This window comes from Mauremys reevesii, linkage group 9 (assembly GCF_016161935.1).
Source record: "Mauremys reevesii isolate NIE-2019 linkage group 9, ASM1616193v1, whole genome shotgun sequence".
Taxonomy (NCBI): domain Eukaryota; kingdom Metazoa; phylum Chordata; order Testudines; family Geoemydidae; genus Mauremys; species Mauremys reevesii.
Genome location: NC_052631.1, coordinates 85205440 through 85221228, shown reverse-complemented (window position 1 = coordinate 85221228; position 15789 = coordinate 85205440). Strand labels below are relative to the sequence as shown.

Sequence of the window (15789 nt, the reverse complement as noted above, 5' to 3'; positions counted from 1 at the left end):
ATCCTTTGTGGCTATGGGGAAACTAACTACAGTAAGTGACTGTGCAGGGGTAGAAGTGACGCTGACTGTACACAAAGGCTCACACCCTTAAAGGTATTTAGGCACCTAACTTCCATTAGGAAGCCTTCAAATGCACAAAATAAACTGCAGAAATTTCTTTTATTAAGTTTGAGTTAATCATGTCTCTTGTCTTGACTCTAATAAGAGTAGGTAATACATTTCAACAGGGCCGCCCAGAGGATTCAGGGGACCTGGGGGGCCCCCACTTCGGCGGTGGGGGGGGGTCCTTCCGCTCCGGGACCCGCCGCCAAAGTGCCCTGAAGACCCACGGCGGGACGCCCCCCCCCGGCCGCCGAATTGCCGCCAAAGACCCGGCACTTTGGTGGTGGGTCCCGCTTCAGCGGTAATTCGGTGGCGGGGGTCCTTCTGCCGAAGACCCGGAGCGGAAGAATGATCCGGGGGCCCAGGCCCGGCGAGAGTTTTCTGGGGCCCCCGGAGCAAGTGAAGGACCCCGCTCGAGGGGCCCCGAAAAGCTTTCGTGGGGGCCCCTGCAGGGCCTGGGGCAAATTGCCCCACTTGCCCCCCCCTCCCTCTCCCCTCCCGGGTGGCCCTGCATTTCAAACCAAAGTGAATTTAACTACGCAAACCATAAGACAAAAGGGGGGTTTTAAAAAAAATCCCAAAGATGTTTTTCATTTGTCCGGAAGGAATGCTAAATCCTTAGAACAGAAGCTGATAACTGTACATTTAGGGCATGATGGCAGTTCATACAAAATGCACTGGCTAGTAGCTCACTTGTTTTTAAAGCGCTTGAAAATCTGACTTGAGACTGTGCATTTATTTTTATTTATTTACATAATAGTGATTCCGTCAGTGCCATACCCATATCATGCAGCTCCCCCTCCCCCGCCCCCTCCCAGCGAGGTGGGAGATAGTGGCAGCGTTCCTCCGCCTTACTCCTGTGATCCCAGCGGCAGTGATCTACCTCGAGGTAAGAGGGATTCATTTTCTAACACTGTGCTTTTTCCCTTGCATCAGCTGGCGCTCTCCTGATTTGGAGACCACTGCTGTAGGATATACAGTCTCTTTACGCATAAGATCACTTTTTAAAATTAAGTGCAACCCAGGATCTACCCCACCCCTTCCTGAGCCCTGACCCACTCACTCCATTCTCCCTCTCTCCCATCCTAACTCACTTTCACTGGGCTGGGGCAGGAGATTGGGGTTTAGGAGGAGGTGCAGGTTTTGGGCTGGGGCTGAGGGGGTCGGAGTGCGGGAGAGGGCTCCAGACTGGGCCTGGGGTTGGGGTGCAGGAGGGGGCTTGGGGTGCTGGCTCTGGGAGGGGATCAGGGCTGGAGGCAGGGGGGTGGTCAGGGTGCTGGTTCCAGTAGGGGGCTGGGGGTTGGGGTGTGGGCTCCCGCCAGGCAGCACTTGCCTCGGGCAGCGCCTGGTCACCAGTGCAGTGGGGCTAAGTAAGGCACGCTTCCTGCCTGCCCCAGCCCCACGCTGCTCCTGGAAGGGGCCAGTGTGCCCCAGTGAACCCTGGGGGAGGCACGTGGCTCCGCACGCTGCTCCTCTATGTAGGCACCACCACCGCAGCTCCCATTGGCCACAGTTCCTCATTCCCAGTCAATGGGAGCTGTGGGGGCAGTGCTTGCAGGGAAGAGCAGTGTGCAGACACTCCTGTCCCCCTCATCCCATGGGGCTGCAGGGGCATGCAGCCGGGGTAGGCAGGGAGCCTGCCTTAGTGGCAGTGCCGCCAGAGATCGCGATCAACTGGGAGAGTCTCCAGGATCGACCAATCAATCGTGATCGAACAGTTGGTGACCGCTGTCCTACAACAAGCTTAACAGAGAATACCTGTAGTGAAGAAACACAGCTCAGTACAAATGATGCAGAGGAGAAGGGAATATTAAGATTGTTTATGGGGTTGGGATATGCTTAATTTCACAATTTGGAAAGAAGCTTGTGCAGAGATCTCAGGAGTGTGATATGGAAGATTCAGCAAAGTAATTAACTTGTGGAGAAATAATGGGAAGCCCAGAGTAGTTTCAGCTGAGAGAGTTTCTTTCTGTTGTGATTTTTGTTCTTGTTGTTCCACATAAGAAGCCAGTGAAGAATAAATTGTACTGTCAAAATTATGGCAGGAAAAGTACAATATAGGGGAAATTCTGGCTTCATCAGTGTGACTTTTTGCCATTGTCTTTAGTGGAGCCCAGATTTCATCCTATGGCTTTATCAACTGGAGTATATACTTCCCAGTATGCAGCATGTTCATGCTCCTGTCCCTGATTATACTGATGTCTTTTAATATCTGAAATTTACTACCGGTGCTAAACTTTATGTTCTCTTCATGTTTATTATCAGCCTTCAAGTTTTAGGCAGTGGTTTGCATTTTCTGGCTTCATCTCTTAAGTGGTGATGTTTACATCAGTCTGCTGTGCCCTGTCTTCAGAATTTCCATTAACTATGCGAGATCACATTATACTGAGCAGTTTAGTAAATGACATACAAAATACTCTTTTTATGTTTGGCGTTAGTACCTAATAAATATCTCTCTCCTTCTTCCTGCCCTCTCTCTGCCTCTCAAAACAAAGTCAGAGATACATAATTCAAGAGAGCTTTGCTTGCTAATCCAGTGAATGGCCTGCCCTCAATCTCTGGCATTGGCAAAATGCCTCACAGTCCTATTACCCAAGGTGTGAGAGCATTGGCAAGCTGTTCAGCATACATGGAAACCCTCTGGATGCCCATTTGTGCTATATACAGTATACCCATGTATAGCTACAGTTAGAGGCTAATGAAGCTGCTGATGATGAACTGAGACACAATTTGTCTTGTCAAAGAATTCCTTTATCATTGGAGTATATAGGCTGGGCAGTTTATTTAAACTCCTCCCTCTTCTCTTACTCTTACACGTCCTTTGATAACGTCCTGCCTTGTCTTGATTTGGGCTGCACAGAGGTTAAGCCTTCAGAGGAAGAGACTAGAGAAGAAAAATCTGTCAATCAAACTGCCTGTCCTTTTGATACAGACCAGCTGATATAAAGAACATAGGCTGGAGCAAGCTAGAGATCTGTGTAAAATGCAGGCACGTGGGAGAAGAGTGTGACTTGAATTATGGCTACAGCTGTACATATGCTGGTACTGCAGCATGTTCAATAGCTACAGCTATTTCTGCCTTCTCTGACTGGCAGTGAGCACAGAGGGGAGGCTATTTTTGGCAGTAATGAAGCCAAGCTAGAGGTGAGCCTGGGTGCTCTCTAAAGAGCAACAGTGTGAGTTAGCTAGCAGCTTTATGTGTGGGGTGTTTCTGGTGGTTTTTTTTTTCTAATTCTAATAGAAAATTTCTGCTCATGGGTTGGGGTCCTCCATTTTTTCTGCTGGATTTTTAATAAACACACTGGGAACCTGGGTTATGTTACATCTATGGCTACTTTGGTAACATTCCTCTGATACAGGAGATAACGATAGTATAGGCTTATACCACTGAACAAGTTCAACAGTATCCAATTCTATCTCTGCTTCCATTGAGGTTTTGGTAGGGAAAGCCATGGTGCTGCACTCAGATCTATCTTTCATTGTATTGAACAGTCTAATGTTGTTCAGGTCACACAACTTCTTGTGTCTGCAGCTTCTTCCAGCTGTCCCTGAATTTCAAAGACATTTGAGTACTTTACATCAGTAATTCTGCCACTTTGGTCTCTACTAGAGAGACTGCCGTCCAAGAAGACTGAGAGCTGAAGGTGAACCGGCAGTAAACGTGGCTTTCATATTACTTATCTCAACATATTGCTATCTAGGGAAGCAACTTAATTTTTTAGGTTGTTTTCCTAATCTGGCAGCCGCTTTTGACAATGAAACAGACCTAGGGGGAGGAGTCTGCTTTAGGCAATTGTCAAGAGTGGCTCATCTTGAGAGAGCTGTTAATATAATGTTCTCCTGGTTCTTGCATTCAGGCCCCATTCTAGTGCACTGGGACTTTCAGGCCACTTGACCGTATAATATTTTTTTTCTGAGCTGTCCTTTGCAGCAGTTTGCCAAGTGCTGAGCAGTCATGCTGCCACATTTCGCAATGTTCATGTTCTACAATCTGGAGTGGCTGCCTCTTGGACAGGTGCCCTCTGAGGTCCTGTTTTCACTTCTTACAGTCTTGAATTTCAACTTTTTGTTTGCTTTGTCCTTTTTGCAGCATATTGCAGAACCAAGCCGATGCTTGTGTCCTTTAACTCCCATTGAATTAAAAAGGAATTGAGGGTTAAGGGTTTTCAGCACCTTGTAGAATCAAGTGTTAAGTGTGTGGAAGAGAATCTGGAGCAGATATGAGCTGAAGATATTTTCCATAGAGGGCCAGCAGTTCTGTATTTATCTCCCAGTTAAACCACTCCACAGAATTCTTTGAGTTTCCTTCGGGGAAAGGCTCTGGGCTCTTTATTTTTTTTTTTTTTTAAAATAGTGTCCAGTATGGATTTTAGGGGAGAAGACTAGCAATGAGTCCTATGTAGTGTTAATATTAAGTATTGTGGTAATTGGGCATGTTGCCTTAGTTTATAATGGTTATGAAGCTTTCATTAAGGCATCCATAGGCCTGTGAGCAGGGGGTGACACAAATATTTATACTGGTGCAGCAGTGCCTTTATAGTTAAGCTTGTGTCACAGCTTCTGTTTATAGGTCAATCTTTCTAAGTCCTCCAAAGTGGACATGCTTAGTTGGATTCACTTGAATTTGGTATGCCCCTGGAGGGTGAAGGGCAGCGTAGGGGACCCAAATTTGAGGCCATTGGAGCCAGGGGTTCCAGAGAGACGTCTTCCCAAAATAGTCATTTTAAAACAGTTTCTACGTGGGGTGTGTTTTATTATTTATTTGCACAGGGCTGGAGATCAAACTATTGATATGACATTAGTCAAAATGGATTCAAACTTTCAAATTTTACCCAGTATAGTGCAAGGCACCCGCTAAATCTTTGGATAACCCAAATTGAGAGCAGTATTTAAGAAAACATCTATTTTTTTTTAATTGACACTATACATGAACCAATAGAGAAAAATGGCTAGAGGGTTTCCATTCTCACCACCATTTTATATGCTCTAAAGCTTGACTCTTGTAAGTACCCTAAAATTTGAATAGCTAATTGGATTGCCTTGAAATTCGGTGTGCCTCCATGGCAGTGGCATTCGTGATTCAAATTTGGGGTCATTGAACACAGGCGTTCCCAAAGAACAGTCCCTCCCACCCAAAAACAGATTTCTTCTGCTGCCTTGCATTGAGTGATCTGACTGAATCAGACCTCCTGATGTCTGTTTAACTCACCTTTTCAATTAACTAAGGAAAAGTTAATTACAAGTACCCACTAAAGACAGAGTTCTGAACTGAGTGACTGGAGGTTGCTACAGTTTGAGTTGTGGCTGGCAACTTGAGTTTAAGGGGAATATAATCAAAGGATTTTGGGGAGTGGGGTGGAAATTTGACATGTGAATTTTTCCTGTGAATTGTGAAAGTTTCTAGGTGGGTCATGGTTTCTCAGGGTGGTTTGTTTTTTTTTGTGTGTGTGTGTGTGTAGACTTAGATCAAACTGTTGATGTGATGTGGGTCAGAATGGTCTCAACCCATCAGTTTTTTTTACCCAGGATAGTGTATGGCAGCCACTGAGTCTTTCGGAGGCCCAGACTGTGAACAGCATTTAGGAACATGTTCTCTTCACCTACATAAACGTGCAGCCTGGAAGGATTATAGTGCATATGCACCAACGGTAAGGGGGTTTCTAAGCAGCCACTTTATGGTTGCCTGGGTAGTTTTGAGGGCATATGCAGATACCACTGCCCTTGCTGAGCACCCTGTCACTGATGTTTCTAGTCAGAACCTTTCTACACCTGTGCAATAAATATTTAATAACTCATGTTGCTTGCTACTACTGCTTGTAATATACAGGTCTGTTATATTACAACGTGTTTTTATTTTGAGGAGGTTTACTGTGAACACAGCAAAATAGTTAGCTGCTTGTCTAACCAAAGTTCTTGTTGTTGGGAACAGTAGAACTAGAGACAGGATTTTGTGTGGTCGGGGTGGGGAATGGGACGAGGGAAAGGGGTTCCAGCTGCAATATGCATGGGTGATAGGCAGCTCTTTGGTTTTGAGAACATCTGTATTTTACTAGCCCTGGGGTGTATGGAGAGGTGGCTAATTTATTTTTGGGGCAGATGATTGTGGTGTTTCCAAAGACATGTCATGCGGAAGTTTGTAACTGACGGCACTAATACTTTAATTGCTGAGGGAAAAGAAATGCATGTGGTGCCAAGATTGCCAGCTTACGAATTCTGGATGGTTCCTGGATCACGAGGATGCAGGAGAGGTGAAGAGTACCCCTTGAAGTGGGGCTTGCTGACTACAGGCTGCTTTGGCTTGGTATGCAAATTGTGGGGCATGATACAGACACTACCGAAACGACTAACTCTTGTCTATAATGCATCTTTTTCCTGTTCTCAAAAAAAAAAAACACCCTAGGAAATTCAGTGGCAAAAAACGATGTCAATGAAGAGTTAATATTGGTTAGCATGTCATCCATTTGCAGAACATTAAATTGAGCAAAACTCAAATGTCTGAAAATCAGGAAATGTGCAATTAAGGTGGCTCTTGTAACCTTAACTCTTCCCTCTTTCAGCAGTGCCCCAATACATCCTGCTAACACACACACCTTTACTCTGCCAACCCCACAGTTGCTGAAATGAACAAACGCCTCACTTCCCTTTACAGCTTATTCAGTCTTATCCACAGGATTCCATCTAGCACTATTGAAGGACAAAACAAAAAAAAAATCTGGTTTTGCTCTATTTATTTTTGTTTAAAGCTTGACAGAACAGATGTGCATGTGACAAGTGTTCCTCTTGGTGTGGTTTGGTAGTCACCGCAAGAGTCAGTGGCCCGAGCCAGGCCCATGTGTTGTTTAATGGCTGTTTCATACATGCACATCTCTTTGAACGTTCAGAATCCGTTCTGGGTTCCCCTCCCCCCCAGAGTTAATTTAGGATGCTTGCATGCGCACCCTCTTCCTGCATGCAACGTTGTATTTATTGAAGTTGTCAAGATCTGATTATTATGTGAGTCCTGTGTTTGAGACAGTTTCTCCCTCCCTGCATTAGCATTCCAGACAGATCAGAGCCTCAAGACTGTGCTAGTAAAATTCTTATCCAGAAAACTATTTCTTGAGGTCTTGTAAGGTGACGCTAAATTCTTGGTGACTATTACTGTCTTGTATTTATATATGAAGCTCATTAGCCTCTGCTGCTCTGTTTGGCAGGTGTCACATTGTGGCTATATTTTACTGACGATTATTCTGGTTTCTATAAACTTAAAAGAGCACTGTAAACAAAAATGGGCTCCCTTCTGCATTTGCTGCTATTCCAGTGTTCCACGGACATCACTATCTTCGGTATTAGCCTGTCATTTCATTCTTCTAGTGTCTTGTGTTCTATTATCTTCACTATGTAACGGCCGCTCCATTCAGCGCTTAGAATTTATGCTTATTTTGCATATATTTGCATAATAATTGAAAAGTAGATTTTTAATTTACCCTAAATGTAAATGAGTCTGCTGCTAGATACTATAGAGAAAGCATTTATGTTGCTCTTTCAGCATACTTTAATGCTTCAGTAGCGTTATGGTTAACATTGTCACAGCCAAAGCAGTGTCACTAGGATGGTCCTCAGGGCATTAAACTAATTGCCTGCAGGGATGGGGAAGAATTCATGCATACGTAGAACAGATAACTGGATAGATTGCGGTCTGTTTTGAAATGGCAAATAATGAGGGGTGACCATAGTGGGGATGGCGGGACTAACCATCTTTCATTCCATTCCATGGTCATGTTTTAATTCTTTATTTTAAGAAAATGTCAACCACTGCTTCTGTTCCGAATCTCTAAAAGTGAATTGAAAAAGTTCTACACCTCCCACATTTTCAGAAATTAGTGGAAAACTGTTTGGACACGACCAAGGGGCTAAAAACCCCACTTAATTTTGTACTTCAGGATTTCATTTTATTGATATTTATAGGTTTTTGAGGCTGTTTCGTTTTTTTTAAAGAATTAGTAATGTGTGAATATCTTGAGATTACCTGTTTTTAGTGAGTCCATGTGGAGCTTTGCCTCCCTTTCCTCTTCGCCTATTTTCCTGGATTGTGTGTGAAGCACAGAGAAATAGCCTCCTGATTGCTGCAAATTGCAATAAACCAAGTGCTATGCAAGTTGGCATGCAGTGACGAACTCTGCAGATCTGAGCTGTAATACTCTCCTTTTCACACAAAGCATCTGTCCATTTCAGATAAGTGCTACAGCTTTTTTCTTTGCCGTATTGCTGTAGAGGGCTGAGAGACTAGAAGGAATTTTCACTTAACTTTAATCCAATCTGCTAATCTGGAACTAAAGTTACCCATTTCTTTCCCTAACTCTGTGAAATATAGTCAGTGAGACCAGCCAAGAATCTCATGTTTTACTGTGGCTTCTACCCATTTCCAAAACTGCACTGTAGAATGAAAAACTGTATATTCCCGCCAGAATTGCAAATTTGAATATTCTAGACCATTTCACATTTTGGGAAGAAGAGGTATGTTTCTGAATTCAAAATCCGTTTATTCTTTGAATAGTTTTAAAGGTCATCCTCGCTTTTGGGATTACTCCTTAGTGTACCATATAATTGCCCAGGACTATATTATTGCTTCCCTGGGAATGAAGCAAATAAATTGGAAACTGGAAGTTGGAAGGGTGCAGAAAACTGGGTGCATTGTATCCTTCCAGGGTAGGGGTGTCAGCGTCAGTGTAGAGAGATAGGTGGCATGCTTTTTTTAATTGCATAAAGCTAGAAGACATGGGGGAATCCTAATTCCAACTCCACAAATCTTGGTACTGTGTGGAATGCTGCCCCACCATGCTCCTTGCAGGTCCCCACTTCCCTTAGCAGTATGTATATCTTGGTAGCCCTGCAAATCTTGGTGTTTCAGAGTAACAACTGCAGAGCAGGAATTAATAATGGGTAGAGATAGAATTCAGTTTTGGCTGTTGTTGGGGGGCCTAGTCATACATGCCATAATCATATGCATTTTTGTATGAGTGGCTGCAGATGAATTGCTGCTGGTTTCTGATAAGGCAGCTTGCAATGTACTCCTTCCTCCTCCTGCATGCTTCCAGACTAGCATTATGCAGTTGTCTTTTCATAATGAAAATGGAGGGAGCACGGGCCCTTGGAGAAAGGTCTGTAGTGTTCTTGTTTGCTGAGAAGATGCTTAACAGTCAAATCAGTAGTATTTTAGTGACCTTTTAGTTGTTTGTATTGCATAGAATGCAAAATTTAGTTTCATTGTGCCACATTTTGTGAAGCAGTTTTCCCCATATAATGTCACTTTCTGTTTTTAAATCTATCTGTGGTGGTAAAAAATTATCGGTAAATAACTGTTGGCAACAAACCTAACCAATCTGTAATCTAGTATCTGTCAATAATATCAGATAATCAGGCCCAGACCCCAGCGCCGCGCAGCGCCGCGCATTTTGCAGCTGGCTGGCATTTTGCAGCGGGGGGCTCCTTCCGCACCTTCCGCAGTCATGTCCACCACCACCACGCGGGGGGGGGGACATCAGGGATGACTGCAGCGAGGGGTCTGGGGTCGCTGGGTGGGTGGACTCGCACGCGCGCGTCTCTGCGGAAGCAGCCACCGGGACCCAGCGGAATCTCCGCAGGCACACGCGCCAGAGGTCCCCGAGAGCCACGGGACACCCGCGCCAGAGCGCGCGCGCGCAGCGTGCCGCCCTGCTTGAGGCGGCGGGATTCTTAGAGCCGCCCCTGCAGATAATGGCTACATCTTTCCATACCTTTTTACTGTGATCAGATATATGATAAATTCTGGATTTCAGCTTTTGGTCATTATGATTTATCCATGGTTTTTAACAGATTTTCTCTGGATATTGTAAAAGTTTACACAGCTATCATAAAATAATCTTATAAACTAATGAGTAAGGAAAACCTAATATTCCACTATCTCGGTGTGCATGGTTACGCATTCATATTCTGTATGCATATTGTTGGAAGTCCATAATAAGGAACTTTCACCTCTGCTCCTAGAAAGACAAGGTGGGTGAGGTAATGTATTTTTATTGGACCAACTTCTGTTAATGAGAGAAGATTTTCAAGTTTACATAGAGCTCTTCTTCAGGTCAGGTCAACACACTCACCTCTGCTGACATTTCATAAAACTCTTTTGTGTCTAAAGTACTGTTTTACAGAAGTAAAAGCAGCCTACAGCATAACCCTGCTTATCCAATCTAATTGGGACCAGGGCCAGATTAGATAATCAAAAATCCAGATAAGCCGGAGAATGGGAAAGTACATGGAGTTAAATCAACCTAAGTTACGCAACTCCAGCTACATGAATAGCGTAGCTGGAGTTGACAAAGCTTAAGTTGACTTATTGCTGTGTCTGCACCGAGCTGGGTCGATGGGAGAAACTCTCCCATTGACTCACCTTACACTTCTCGTTCCGGTGGAGTACCGGAGTAGACGGGAGAGTGATCTGCAGTCGATTTAGCGGGTCTTCACTAGAACTGCTAAATTGCCCCTGGCATGCCCCCCCCACTCCCCCGGTGGATCAATCACCACACTGTCAATCCATGGCCAGTGTAAACATACCCTGAGAGCCAGGTAATGGAGGGCCAAATAAATGGGATTCTATTGTACGTGTATACCAGCTCTTCTTACAATTATCCCCTTGCCCAAAGAAACAAATTGGTTAATATGGAAAAACATGAATTGTTAATTTTTAAATTACAAATCTTTAGGAAGTTGCTTCCACCATAAGTTGTTTTTTTTTAGGTCCACATTTTCAAAAATGACTGTTTCGGGCCTTAATTTTTGGTTGCCCGATTTTGACAAACTTCTAGGCTTTGATTTTCAGAAAGTGTTTGTTTATTTCAATACTGAACCTCTGAAAATCAGGCCCTAATGAGTGCCCAAAATAGCCAGTCACTTCTGGAAAGCTAGGCCATAGTAATTTATACTTTACTATATCATCATTTTGTTTTAAGGTTTGTAATGAGTTGATGGATTATAGTCATTCTGTGAAAAGCATCATTGAGCAAACAACTTATAGCAAGACATTAATTTTAGTTTTGGCTTATTGATGTTATTTGTTAATGTATTCCTTGTCAAAATGTTTAATCCAGTTTTTATTGTGTAAACAATCTATGCAGTTTAGCACATGTGCTAACTTCAAGAATATCATCTTTGAAAGTAATTGAGTCAGATTCTGAATTCTGTATTCTAAAAATACATTCAGAAAAAGTAATGCTGTCCGATTGAACAACTTTTTTATTCATTTACGTAGTTTTAACAAGACCACAAACAGATGACTGTTTGTTTCTGGGTGGTTTTTGTCCACAATCCTCAATTATAGTATGTTTTCTAATTTCAGATACAAAGGTATTGCAGTATTATTTTAATTTGGGATTGCAGGTAAGTGCTTGTCAGATATGGTATGGTAAACTGCTTATACAATATCACCTGTCTTGACACATGCAATGATGTGTCTGAAGAGGGCTTTTAAGTGTTCTGAACTTGCTTCCTGTGCACTTGGCTATTAGTACGTGCATGTGTTCATGGAAGAGACTAAACTTACAGTGCAGGAAGTTTGAGTTGTAAATTGTGAAGCTCATAAAGAGCATCTACATGTAGTGAGTTTCATATTGGTGGCTTTATGAAGATGGGTGGGTAAAGTATTGTTCTTCCCATTTGTATGGAAAGGGGAGGTAAAACATAGAGAAGTTTTAAGGTTAAGAGCCTGATCAAGTGCCTGTCAAAATCAGTGGGAAAATTCTTCTGGGCCCCATGTGTCTTGCTCAAGACAATTGAGGAAGTCAGCAGGAACAGAATCCAGGTGCCAGATTTTGATCTCTACTCCAACAATTAAGTCCATGGTAACGCCTCACTCCCAGCTGATGCTCAAACAGCCATGTGATCTAGTTGAAATTAGAGTTGTTAATAATCGGGGGTGAAACTTGAGCATTATTCCCCAGGTTTGGGGCCCCGGTTCTCAGGGTTCCTACTGACCCCCAACCTGTGATGGTAGAGGGTTCTTGGCACCTGTCAGGATAAGGACCTTACTGAATGCAATAAGACATTCTACATTATAGAAATTACTAATAAATAGAGACTAAATTACTGGCAATACCTTTTCTGTATTTATTAGTATGTGGCACACCAAAAACGGTGGTATGAGATTCTAGCGCTCAGCAGGCGGTAACTGCAGAACTAGAATTGCATATACCCTCTCGTTCGGATGGAATAGATAATACTGATATGTTGTGGACTAAGACCCATGCCAGCCTCTTCTGCAATAGAAATTCCTCAAAATGCCTTCTCTTCCTGTATGTTCAAATGTGTAGGGGGAACATTTTTTAATTCTTCGGGAGGGTATAATACAGTTGAGAGAAGTGCTGGTGGGGGGGAGGAGGGTTGTTTTGGTGACTTTATATTTTGCAGACTGCCAGAATCTGTGTACAACATTAAGTGCTACTGAGGTTGGGGGGAAGCAGGTGCACACAGACCATAAAACTTCTCTCCTTACTTTGAATTTCCTAAGTATTATCATCAGAGCTATTGGCATTCCATGGTATACATGCAACAGGTACCACCGCCATCACCTGTAGAAGCTTACTCAGCATACACTGAGCCTGCCCCCATGGTGGATCAGTCAGTACCTCAGCTGTACACTGACGGGAGGAATGATGTCCGGCAAGTTCCCCTGGAAACAGCAAATGGTTAGTATTTTAGGCTGACCTTTTGTGAGTGTGAGCCATTAAGTAGAAATGGGCATCCCATTGTTGATTTACCAATTGACACAACATAATTGATATGGTCCTCTTTCCCTGCTTTGTCAACTGAAATTGCAGACCAATATGACTAACTTGTAGCTCACTGGAGTAGTGTAACGAGACAAATGCTGAATTGCATATAATGGCCACTGGAACTGATGAAACCTTGTGTGTGTAGGGAGGGTTAAAATGGAGTTCTGATGTAAAATGAGGACAGTGTCTGATCTAAGTGGGTGACAGGAAATATTGTCTTGTATCATTTTAAAAATTATTGTTCATTATCTATAGCCAGGAATAGATGCTGCAGGGGGGGAAATCAAAATTGACTATGTGAACCCTGCTCCTTTATAGATGATCTTAGGGATAGGTGTCTGCTGTTTCTAATATATTACTTAAGTTTATGATTTAGAATTGCTGATATTCAGGGCTAGGTAACACCATCAAGAAACAAAAATAATAATTTTGGCTCTATGAGCTGCTTTTCTAGAAAGGACTTTTTTTTCCCAAAGCTGTGGGGGGGTTGAGTGTTTAAAAAGTTGTGCATGATTACTCCTTTCCTTATTTTTATATATTTTTTTTGCTGACTTACAGCAAACCAAAATGATGCTTGTATTTAAAAAAAAATCCTAAATTTTCAGTACTAGTAGCTTTTTCCTTGTCTTTTTAAAAAAAAAAAAAAAAATACTGGAACCATGGTTAGTGGACTCTATTAGATGTCTTGGCTGTCTAAACAGCCGTTATTGCTGGCTCGCTTTTCCACTGTGTATAAAGTTACAGCACAGGTTGTCAACCTTTCAGAAGTGGTGTGCCGAGTCTTCATTTATTCGCTCTGATTTAAGGTTTCGCGTACCAGTAACGCATTTTAACGTTTTTAGAAGGTCTCTTTCTATAATATATAACTAAACTGTTGTATGTAAAGTAAATAAGGATTTTAAAATGTTTAAGAAGTTTCATTTAAAATTAAACTTAAAATGCAGAGCCCCCCAGACAGGTGGCCAGGACCCAGGCAGTGTGAGTGCCACTGAAAATCAGCTTGTGTGCCACCTTTGGCACCCGAGCCATAGGTTGCCTCCTCCCTGAGTTACAGCAACACTTAGCTCAACCCAACAGTTTTGTAAGAGGTATATAGGTTTATTTGGAGTTGGGGGGTGGAGAGGGGCTGTGTTAAATGAGTGGAAGATGTCAGAGGCCAGATGTCTGGCCTCATTAAAATGTCTCTGATATTGTGCTAATTGAGTAAAAATGGTAGAAACTGGCATATCTTTGTCATAGAGCTTGCCAAAACTATTAATTGATAATGACTGTTACACAGGCTTGCAGTTTTGCTGCAATTATAACCTATTCTATTAACTTTCTTTATCCCATATCCATCACCATGGTATCTAGTCAGAGGTTACAAAGAGGCGTTCTTTCATTTTGTTTTTTAAATCCCCTACTGTCCTGCTGCCCCCCAGAGGGGTTCAAAACGGGAGCTGCCCTTCCTCTGAGCCTCAACCAAAAGAAATACAATCAATAGGCAATGAATACGTAAACAGACATGGGACACATCTGCGAGTGAGCAGGTTGCCTTCCAGACTTATTCAAGAGCTGAGATGGTCTCCTTATCCGTGTACACATCATATGGGCATAAATGATTTGTTTAGATAAGTTTTGTGTTGTCAGTGTCATAAAATTGTTTCAATTATAATGAAGGACTGCATAAAAATGGCTAGAATGTTAAAATATGTCACCTATGTGTTTTCAGGTAATTTCCAAAATGTAGAGCCTCCACCTCCATCCCATGGAACAGTATATTATCCAGTAGTGACAGATCCCTATGGCCCACCACCATTACCTGGGTTTGACTCCTGCATCTCTTTAGTACCTGCCTATCATTATGTTAGCCCTTGGCATCCCGCAAATCCATCGTATGGTAACTCTTCACGACTTCATAATACTGTAAATCCTGGACAGTTGCATCAAGTCGGCTATGTTACCTCACCTAATCCTGTGTCACATTATGTACCTCAAAGTATGTAAGGCCAAGTGATGTTAACTCACTTCTTGCACTAAAGTTTTCTTGTGTTCTCTGTTAGTAGTATTGTTTCAGTAGTGGATTTTGTAGTGGCTGTTAAGCTGTTTTGTGTGTTTCATTTACATGTTTCTCTTTTGGTTTATATTAATGGTAAAACTCTGTTTAAAACTTGAGTATTGTTTTAGTGGAGTATATTGGAAAGTAAAACTATTGTATAGCGAAGAACACGAAGCTTATATTCAACTGTACATAATATACAACAATGCAAATTGTCTTTCATGCCAGTATATATAAACCATCACTTACCTTCATCAATAAGTACAATGTATGGAGGAGTTACTCTTGCACGAGAGAATGATGTATCTTACATATTTTACCAGTTTGCTTGTAATGGTAACCTACTTCATTACTTAAGCAGGAGAAAGGTTGGGTCCCAGTCCATTTGAAGAAAGTAGGCTGCTTTCCTCGGTTCTGAACAAAACATATCAGCCAGGTGTGTTCTCCAATAGTAACTACTTATTCGTAATTGTTGCTCTTTCTCTATTTAGTTTTGTTCAGTATAGTCTTGAAGTGTTAGAAGGTGGGAGGGTTCTCGATATTGGCCTGTTCTGCTGTATATGGTTGTATTTGTGAGAGAGCCTTGGTTCATGAAAGTCACCCTGCACAAATGGTGGAAGGAGTGGTGTTTTGACTTGCACTAAATAAACAAAAAAGCATCTAACCTATGGAAATGAGTCTTCTTTTCTGACCAAAAACCCCTCCTTAATGTCCCTGTGAAGTAAATTGAGGCTTGTGTTAAGAAATCTGCATAGGCTTTTTTTTATGGGACATAGGAGACAATTGGACTGAACATATTCCCCAAAATTCCTGCTTTGAATCGGTAGTGAAATGAGGATAACAACATCAAAGAGAAACTTGTTCTAC

At 42.5% G+C, this 15789-nt stretch overlaps 1 protein-coding gene across 2 annotated transcripts in view; it reads left to right on the top strand.

Annotated features, from left to right (window-relative positions):
• Nucleotides 1–15586, top strand: part of LOC120371866 (putative bifunctional UDP-N-acetylglucosamine transferase and deubiquitinase ALG13) — a 46324-nt gene extending 30738 nt beyond the window's left edge. For both annotated transcript variants that reach the window (XM_039488238.1, XM_039488239.1), the window contains exons 21-24: nucleotides 863–991; nucleotides 11453–11493; nucleotides 12620–12797; nucleotides 14596–15586. In XM_039488238.1, coding sequence (XP_039344172.1) covers nucleotides 863–991; nucleotides 11453–11493; nucleotides 12620–12797; nucleotides 14596–14870 — 623 coding nt within the window. In that variant the 3' untranslated portion in view covers nucleotides 14871–15586. The remainder of the gene's footprint in view (nucleotides 1–862; nucleotides 992–11452; nucleotides 11494–12619; nucleotides 12798–14595) is intronic.
• Nucleotides 15587–15789: the final 203 nt, after the last annotated feature.